General features: G+C 32.0%; 1 protein-coding gene across 1 annotated transcript; it reads right to left on the reverse strand.

The window, feature by feature from the left end:
• Window positions 1-7,748: 7,748 nt before the first annotated feature.
• On the reverse strand, window positions 7,749-8,720 carry LOC140879258 (uncharacterized). Its single transcript, XM_073282939.1, has 3 exons — window positions 8,652-8,720; window positions 8,334-8,559; window positions 7,749-7,909 (listed from the first exon to the last, which is right to left on the reverse strand). The coding sequence occupies exons 1-3, from the start codon at window positions 8,718-8,720 to the stop codon at window positions 7,749-7,751; spliced, it is 456 nt and encodes a 151-aa protein (XP_073139040.1).
• Window positions 8,721-10,343: the final 1,623 nt, after the last annotated feature.

Genomic DNA, 10,343 nt, shown 5'->3' on the forward strand with positions numbered 1-10,343 from the left:
TTTTGATGTTGCATTGTAACAGCTTTTGTATCAATGAAATTCATTTTCGCAATGAATTCATTATTCCGTGCTTATGATTTACTTTCGGGGCATAGTTTTTGTCATCACCAAAAAGAAAGAAATTGTTGAATCCTAACTTTTGGTGATAACAAAACAATATATCATTGTTATGGGATTACCGCCAATTCAATGTAAAACATGTTCATGTCAACCGATCTCAGGATATAGTATTGCTTCCAATCCAATGTAAAACAATTTCATGTCAACCGATCTCAGGACATCTACTGATCTTGAAGGATGCCTACCGAATTTTCATATCTCAGCATCACAACTAGTCCTCAGATATCAATTGCTCTAAAAAAATCCTACTAAAGTCACATGGAAAATGTTGATGTCAACCGAGTACTAGCTTATATCTACCATCTTAGAAATGTCTACCAATCTTCTAGCCATAAATATTGACTAACGAACATTTGACAAGACAACTTAAATGCAAAATAAAAATCATTTAAGGAGCCGTTTGATAATATCACAAGCCGTCTATAGCATTTATCGTGGAGACACATTGAATGGACAAAATGGCAACTTCAGTACCAATATTCAAATTTTAGCAGACTTTACTCCGCTTAAAGAGGCAACTACTCTGATAAAGTATCTACCCGAAAAGTCATCACTCCCAACGTTGATAAATTAACTAAGGAAAATAGCAGATTTCTAAGAAAAAGAGACGTTGGAAGACTAGTCTATATATATATATATATATATATATATATATATATATATATATATATATATTAGTGTATAATGCGAAGAAGAAAAAGATGGAATCAACGCATTATATAAGTTATCAATCTTGAGCACTCGAAAAGCATTCAACACTCAATTTCTCACTTAACCCTTCGTAAAGCAGAAGCATATCTGATCTTCAAGAGATCTTTTCAAGGGTTACTCAAATCCAATTGCTGTTTAAGGAAGATCAGCAACACTCTAAGGATTTGAGAATCTAGGATTCAAAAGATTATTTAAATATACTATCATCTGAAGAAGTTTGATAAGAACTTGAGATCTTATCAGTGTAAATCTAGGAGTTTCATTTTAGGAAGTGATAAGTCTTAACTTGGAGTGAGTGTGTTACAAGATGTTTTAATGACCAAAGTCTTCTAGTGTGTCCTTCCCTTGAGGAAGAAGGGGTGACGTAGAAGATTGAGCTCCGAACATCCATAAACAAATCTTTTCATATTTACACTTACTGTCTTGCATTACTTTTCATATATTATCACCTAGACTAGTGAGAACTGTTTTCGCACTATCATCTAGTAGCTCTTATTCGTCTAGAAAACTGAGAAAAATTGGTTAAGTAGACTAACATCTACTTAAATAACATAGTTTTAAAGTATAAATTTTAAGAGTGTGTATCACCTCCCCTACACACACACCCGATCCCCAACAGGCGTTCTAATCGAAAGTAGGTTGGAATGGGTTTGTTCAAGCGTTGTATAAATCAAAGTCTTCTAGTAAAATTTTTTCTGAAAACAGAAGAAGGAGATACATAGAATCTTAGCATCGAACTTCCATAAAAATATATGTGTTCTTTAATTTATCACATTTTCTATCTGCTTATACTAATCAGCTAATTTTTTGTTGTAAGACTTTTTCGTACTGGAAAATTCATTTCTTGCAACAACTTGACTGTTAAGAAAAATTTTGATAATCAAGCTGGTAAATTAGCTTAATTATCGTAAGTTTAAAATATTTTTGAAGTGTTTATTCACCTCATCTAAACACATTTTCGATCCTACACTCTTGACTTCTAAATTTCACAAAACTCTTTGAAGTCATTATTTCTCCCATTTTCAATACATCCCCATAAGTATATTTGAAATACACAGGAGGATATCATTTTTTTAAGCGAAATAGTTGAACAATTTTAGATAGAAATTACCTAGATATAGACACCATTTTGTTATTTTAATTGATAGGTCTCAATGCAAAAAGACTATATTATTATCATTTAAAATATTACGTAAAGCGTATGTACATGTTTTTTTCTCTCTTATTTAATTTTATTTTTCTCATATATCTACATTTTTTCTTACCATCATTCTGTGCATTTTTCACTTTTTTTTGTTGAATATTTTTAAATGAAATCACGTATAGACTGATATTAATTTATTATCAGTTAATATATTGATTTTCGATTCATATAGACTGATTTTTGAATGTTTTTGGTTCACGTAGACTGAATAGATTTCGACTGATTTTCAGTTTATATCAATTTATGTCAACCAAGTATGCTGTCTTTGATTGATTTTGAAGAAATGTTGATTGGTGTCGACCTTTTTTCACTTCATGTCAACCGATTATGCTGAGTTTGACTCATTTTGAAAAAATGACAACTGATATCAACTCCGTTTCACATCATGTCGACTCAATTGAGAGAGAGAGAGAGAGAGAGAGAGAGTGTGTGTGTGTATTACTAATAATAAACAAAATTAAACATTGGTGGTTGTTGGGAAATAATTTATTGAGTTTTTTGTGTAAAACAAAATAGTAAAGAAAAAAACTGACAAAATCGAATTACTCAACTGATCTGAGCAACTGAACCAGATGAGTTCTCAAATGGAACTGAATTGACTTGGTCCACATAACTAATTGAAGATCTCAACTGGACAAGTCAACTGAACTGAGCTAACTAGTCCACAAACTGAACTGGATGAAACCACGACTAGACTTGTCAAGACAAACTGATTCAGTTGAGTAGAGTCAACTGAAGTTCTCAACTGAACTGAACTGAGCAAGTCAACCAGAAAAGAGCAGAATTGAAAGCTAAATTGGAAGAAGCTCAACTGAACTAAATGACCAAGACTGAACTGAATCAGTCAAGGAACTCAAGTAAGCTCTTCATAGAATTGACAGAGTACAATCAGTCTACCTCAGAGACAATCTGTCGAGTAAAAGGAAAATCAGTTGAAGCCAATAACAACTGATAAGGTTTTTCGTACACTGTAACAAAGAAGAATATGCAGACACATATTTTTAGTACGGATGCCAGATATTGTTAACGTTGAGAAAATACAAGGCAACGACTTCATTTTGTACGGAGATTTTTTAATCACTTTACCATTGCATCTTATTCTATAAATATCAGACCAAGATCAATTCACAAAGAACACTATTATCCTGTCAAGGCAACTGAAGGATATTTACAAAGAGTTCAAGCTTAATTTGAAGAATCATATTTGAGCCGAAGAATTCAAGAAACAGTTCAAGATATGCCAGATATAGTGAAGGATCAAATTGTGCGAAGAATTGAGTTGTAACAATTTGTATCAAGATCATGTCAGTGTACTGTAAATCACTGTTGTTGTAAAGTCAGTCGAGGACTGACAGTCAAGTTGACTGATTTGTATTATTGAAGTCTAGAAGTCTCAGTTAGGCAGTGTTAATTCTTAATTGAAGTGTAGTATTGCAAGGTGTTGTAATATTCAAGGTATTCTAGCAACCTAGGAGTTCAGGGATAGACACACATTTGGGTAATTTTTAGACTTCGAGTGGGGGTGTTGAAAGGGCTGTAATACTCAAACCATTCTAGTGGATCCTTCTATGTGTAGAATAAGGGGTGACGTAGGAGCAGTCAATTTTTCAAACATCCATAAACAAACTCTATTTTTTTTACTTACAAACATTGCATCCAGTCAACCCACATAACCCCCATTCAGTCGACCATCTTGATTTATATTTTTCAAACTGTCAATTAACTTCATTCCGCACTATCAGTTAGTCATGAATTAAATAAAAAACGAGAAAAAAGTATTTTAGCTGCCAACCCAACTGAACTCAGTCGTGTAAAACAAAGAAAAATTAAGAGTCTGTATCCCCCCCCCCCCCCCCCCCTCCTTTCTACAGACATCATCGATCCTAACAGTTGTGTATCGGTCAAAGATGTTTTAATGTTGGAAATTTTATGTTTGAAACCCGAAGAGGACAAGGAAAGATAAACTTCATGTATTCTTTTAAAAAAATAAGTCATTCATGAAAAGACCAAGATACCCTCAAATTGAGATCTTTAGACCGAAATAAAAAAAAAAAAGATAAATCAAGTGTCCCTTTAACTAAAATAAAACCACAAGAGGCCTATATATTAAATTGGCTCCGATCCACAGTATTAAGGGTTTATTTATTTTCCACCTGACTGTCGGACACACACATATGCACACGCACACAAATGGGACAGAGTAGGCTTCGTATGAGTAAAAAAAATACTTTGTAATTTTTTTAACGAGTGGAGTCATCTATCTGTTTCACAAAATTGACCCGTGAACCATCTTATAAGAATTTTTATGTTTGTGTATATATTGACTAGAAATTAAATTTTAAATTTTATTTATTTTCATCCTAATGATACAAAATCAACCATGATCATAGTGAAGTGGTTCATGAAAGTAGATCTAATATCATTTATGATAGGAGGCCAATTATATCTTTAACACGTCGTAACCTTTAAACTCTGATGTCGAACAGGGGCGCTAGTTGGAATTGAACATCGAATAACAAATACTATTAGGTCATATTTAGATGCCAACTATACATCTGAAGGTCCGACAAGCACTTTTCAGACTATCTCCATGGAAAGCACCAGACCCAGACAGCTTCCATGTAGGATTCTATCAAGAAAATTGGTCATTATTTGTTCCTCAAATCACCCAGGTGTGCCTAAGAATTTAAATGGGAGACCTCTTATGGAAATCTCAATGTCACAAATATGATTTTATCCCCAAGAAAAATAATCCCACATTGATTTTCGAACAATTAGAATATGTAATGTGGTCGTTAAAATTATAGCTAAGGCTATGTAAAATCATCTGAAAAATTGTCTTTCCACCACAACTGATCAGCAACAAAGTGCATTCATCCCTGGCAGGAAGATTACAAATAATATCATGGTTGTATTTGAATGTCTACACACCTTCCGAAGGAAAACTAAAGGTAAAACAGGGCTGATGGCAGTAAAGATTGACAAGAACAATGCATACGACCGAGTGGAATGGAAATACTTGGGGGTTTTCATGCATCGACTCGGTTTCTCCACTCAATGGGTAAATCGAATTAGGACTTCTTGCATAGCACTCATTTTTCAATTACTATAAGAGGGCTAAGGCAAGGTTGTCCCCTATCACCCGATCTCTTTTTATTGTGCTCGTTTTATCCTATTTGATACATCATTGTCTTAATTTTGGAAATCTAAGGGGTATTAGATGTGCTATACAGGCACCACAAATAACTCATTTATTCTTTGTAGATGAAACTATTTTATTCGAAAGCACAAACACATATACATTCTTGATTCTGAAGGATATCCTCCAATGTTATGAGGAAACATCTGGACAAGTCATCAGTTTGAACAAATCTAGTGTCACATTTAGTCTTAAATCAACTCCAGATTCTAAAAACTTGGTGTTTGCTACTTTGGGTATGGATAGGAATGAAAATTATGAGTTGTATTTGGGAGTTCCATCTTTCACCAGGCTAAGTAAGCAACATATTTTGAATGATATACAAGAGAGTTGGCCTTAAGCTAAAATGATGGAAGAGTAATTTTTTCTCAATTGCTGGTAAAAAATCCTTATTAAAGTTATGGCACAAGCGCTACCTTCATATACAATTAGCATATTTAAACTTCCACTAATCTTGTGTGAGCTTCTACAAGCAATGATGTTTAACTATTGGTGGTGAATGGTTGGAGATGAGAGACATATTCACTGGTGTAAATGGACATTGTTGTGTCGATGGAAGGTGTAAGGCGGGTTGGGACTCAGAGATCTAGTTTATTTAACCAAGTTCTTCTAACAAAGAAAGCATGGAGGGTTCTCATGAACTAGTGACTGTTCATCAACTATAAAACCTCAATCTGCGAGTTTTTGATTTATTGACAAAATCTGGTACTTGGAATTGGAAAATCACCAATAATATTATGTGGAGAGTGGATCATGATGTGCTAAAGAAAATACTCATAGGCATTGACAATTGTGAAGAAAAATTGGTATGACATTGCTTATCTAGCGGTTAATATATAATACATTCAGGATACTATTTCGCTAGATAATGAGGAAGTTGGAAGCAATGGTTTGAAATGTTTTATTAGCAACGACCTTAGGAAACTATGGAAATTAAAGATACCGAGCAAGATCAAATTAGATAGTCAAAACTGACTCTCATGTTGTGGTTCAAGAGATTAACAGTTATGCCCCTTACTCTATGCTTGAACCGTTGGCAACAAGTGTATGAAATTGCTGCTCCATGGTGCCTTCTGCAAAAACTAAAACATTTTCAAAGAGTTGCTAATCAAGCGGTTTGTGTAATCTTTAGGAAATTTTTTCTCAAAATGGCGACTTGTTGTATAGCGCCTAAAATCCAATCTACTACATCGCATGCATTAATTAAATAAATATTATGATAGTATTTTTAAGTTTAGTTGATTTAAATCCTTTATTTGATTATGAGTTAATAAAAATATTAATCCTTTATTTAAATAATTTTATTGTACTAACTATTTAATTGATACTTTTAATTATGTAAGTTTATTTATTTAAATGATTTTTATTATACAACCTAATTTTTTTAATGATTTTAAAGGTTTAAGCTTGCTTATTTAAATGATTTTAGTTGTACAGCTTACTTATTTAAAATAACTAAAACTTCCCGCTTATTTACTTATTTAAATTATTTTAAATTTCTAGCTTATTTATTTAAATGCTTTTGACTGTACAATTCATTTTAAAGATTTTTAATCCCGCTTGTTTATTTATTTAAATAACTTTTAGATGTTCAGTTATTTTATTTAAATTATTTTAATCGTTTTGTTTATTATTTAAATATTTTATTTATCTTGCGACATCAAAATGTTTAAGTACTGAATTACAAGTATTCTTAAGTTCAGTGGCTTCCGGTTCCGGCTCGAGGTGACGGAGGATTCTAGCGGAAATTCCTAATTTCGCAATATTTGACATTTATGAGAAACTGAGAAAATAGATAAAATTTTGATTTTTAGATTTTCCTGGTGACCAAAATTGTTTTTATGGCATTCTCGAATTTATTTTAGAACTTTCCAAAAATTTATCATTTTAAAACCCGGCAAGTGAAATTTAATTATTTCCTTCAATCCTTAAATTTTCAAGCATAGGGATTTTGAGAGACTAAGGTGGGTGTATTCAAATTAGACTTTTAAAGACTTTTATGGACTTTTTCAAAGTCATGGACTTTTGTGGAGTTTATGGATTTTTAATGACTTTTATAGACTCTTGTTGACTTTTTTAAAGAATTTTGTTATAGACTTTTGTGGAGTTCATGGACTTTTAATGACTTTTATAGACTATTGTTGATTTTTTTCTGTACAATTTTGTAAACTTTATTCGTTAATTCTTCTTGATTTTTTTATCCTAACATTGTCATATAAGTTTTTTATTATAAATTTTTATGTTTATAAATTCTTTTTATTGTTTTTCAAAAATAATTAATCAACCACTTATTTAAATTCATGATTTTTTTGTCATGTCGATTTCAAATATATAGTCAATGAGTAATATTTTTTCACGCATATATAATAACACTTTTATCAATAATCAATACTAGATAAATAATGACTCAAAATATACTAGATAAATAATTGTATAAAATTGTAGATAAATGATCAATCAAAATACGGAAAAATTATGATATTTAAATTGTAGTAATCTTTTATGGAAAAAACTTTAATCATTAGTGACTACTTGATCAACGTCGATCCACATTTGATTGGCTATAGCATCCCTCCATGCATTAGCATTTGCTCGTTGTTGTTCTTGAGTATCAAGTAATTGATCAAAGTTTTCTTCATGAATTTGTTCTGATGAAGATGATGGAGCTTCATTATCTGCTTCAATCGGAAACTCATCGGAACGACACTCCTTGCGAAGAAAATTATGTAACCCAACACAAGCCAAAACAAGATCTGTCTGAGTCTTGTATTTAATAAATGGAAGAGCTGTCTTGAATATTTTGAAACGCGATTTGAATATGCCAAATATTCTCTCAATAACTTTTCTCAATGAAGCGTGGCGAAGATTGAACAACTCTTTTGCATCTTCAGGGTGACGACCTTGTCCTGTGAATTCTTGAAGATGATAACGTACACCTCGAAAAGGAGCTAAAAATTAACGTCTATTTGGATATCCGCCATCCACTAAAAAAAATTTACCTATCAAATCATATTTGTATATCAATGAATAACATATATAAACTTTTGAAAAGTAAAAAAACATAAATAATTTAGTAATATATATTACAAAAAAAAATACCTTGTGGCACTTTGAGTCCATTATTTCTTGATAAAGCATCTGTCAACACGTGTGAATCATGTGCAGATCCCTCCCACCCACTGAGTACATATATGAATTCTAAATCGAAGTTACAAGCTGCTAAAACATTTTGAGAAATTATTCCATGACGATTGCGGTAACTGTTAGCATCACGCCAAGACACTGTCGCGGGGATATGAGTACCATCAATAGCTCCAATGCAATCCTGCAATAAAATAATAATATCAAATATATTAATACTTGAAACATCAACAACAAAAATAATAATAAAACAACAGTAATTGAAAATGTTGTTACTTTGAAGTAAGGGTAAAATCTTGTGCTCTCTCTTATTTGTTCTGGCACTGTAGATCTAGGCTTTACCATCATATCAACGACAATGATCTTTAATGCTTTCAATACCTTGTGGAAATTTTTGCTAGTATTGTATTGTGATCGACCAAATATTTTACGAATCATGCAATATCGAGTATTTTGACCAACAATAAGTAAAAACATTGCAAGCATTTCTTCAACACAGATATATCGTGTGTCTTGTAAGTGTGTTTTCTCCCTAAGAATGTTGCACAACTTTAAAAAAACATCGGGGTACATCCTATATATTTCTCTAAAGTTTGTTGGATCTTCTTTTAATATTCTATGAATATAATCGTATCCACTTGCAGTTATTGATCTTCTAGTTAATGGTTGTTGGATAAGTTCGTGACACATGCTAGTCCTATAATCATTTAACACAGAAAATATTTCGAAAATGTGCATCAACAAACACTCAATGGATTCATGTAGTTCTTCTTCTGATTTGTCTTCTTTCATCTCTTCATTTGCGTCATGTATATTGAGATTTGACATTTAAATAACCTTCCTGGCATAAAACAATTGATTAAATAAAAAAAGCTTCATGAATTCATGGAAAAAAATTCACATGCATATCAAATAAAATTTGTTCATCAAACATGCGTCTCTGTTATCTAGTCTATGCGTCTACAAGCACCCGAATCGAAATATATATAAATCACATGGGAATTTCTAAATCAACAAATTGTTTCAAATTAAATACAAAATCTAATCCTCAAAATTAATTGGTTCTCTCATAACCGACCCGTTGATGGATAACACTAAAATAAGCCAAAATTAATATCATACAAAATGAACATAACACGGCCATAGCCAACCTTCTCTTTAGCAAAGCACAAATAATTTCACATATCAAATGACAAGGGATAAATTTTATGATCGAATCCTCACATTTTAGTTAGAAGGCTTTTCATTGAATAGGGTGAACAAAAAATAGAGACGGTAAGAACAGAAAGTAGTATAGATCACTATCAATAAAAAAAAATACTCAGTATTATTTAAGCTACTGATTGTAAATTTCAACATGATTAATAAACACAACATGGTTTTCGGTCTTTTCTTGCTTTTGACTTCCCAACTTACACAGTAATACATGCACACAAGAAGGAAGCTACAAATTTGATAGTGGATGAAAAAGGGTTCTTCAGTTTCAAAGCTATTAAAAAATCAAAAGATGTTAAAAGTTGGGATATTTTCTCAGTCTTTTCAGGATTTTTGGACATGTGTCGTAGCACAGGATTTTGATAAACCACAAGTAATTTTCATTCCTTAGTCCAAACACAAACGATCAATTTTGAAATTTATAAGCTCATTTGATCTATACTCGGAACAAACAGCAACGTACAGACGTGGAATCAACTATTTCATCCGATCACTGATATATAAAGCATCGAATCAATCAACGCAAATCAAATCAAATAAAGATACGAGAACAAGATCAGCATGCATTGCAAAAAAATTCAAAAAAAATTAAACCCAAAAAAAAAAAACCGACCTTGAGTTCTCAAAATTCTAGACCATATCTGAAATTGCCATCTTCGCTCACCACATTTGTTGTACATAGATTCACTCGTTATACCCTTTACCCATTTTGGTTTGACTTTGCTTCTAGTGAAAGAGACGTGACAACTTTTA

Source organism: Henckelia pumila, chromosome 2, assembly GCF_033568475.1.
Source record: "Henckelia pumila isolate YLH828 chromosome 2, ASM3356847v2, whole genome shotgun sequence".
Lineage (NCBI taxonomy): Eukaryota > Viridiplantae > Streptophyta > Magnoliopsida > Lamiales > Gesneriaceae > Henckelia > Henckelia pumila.

What these genes read in the sequence shown, in the direction of transcription:
- LOC140879258 (XM_073282939.1), bottom strand. Translation starts at nt 8,720, where the DNA reads ATGGTAAAGCCTAGATCTACAGTGCCAGAACAAATAAGAGAGAGCACA. An exon ending in GATTTTACCCTTACTTCAAA is followed by an intron (nt 8,560 to 8,651) that starts GTAACAACATTT and finishes ATTTTATTGCAG; the next exon opens with GATTGCATTGGAGCTATTGA. An exon ending in TGGACTCAAAGTGCCACAAG is followed by an intron (nt 7,910 to 8,333) that starts GTATTTTTTTTT and finishes CGATTGAAGCAG; the next exon opens with ATAATGAAGCTCCATCATCT.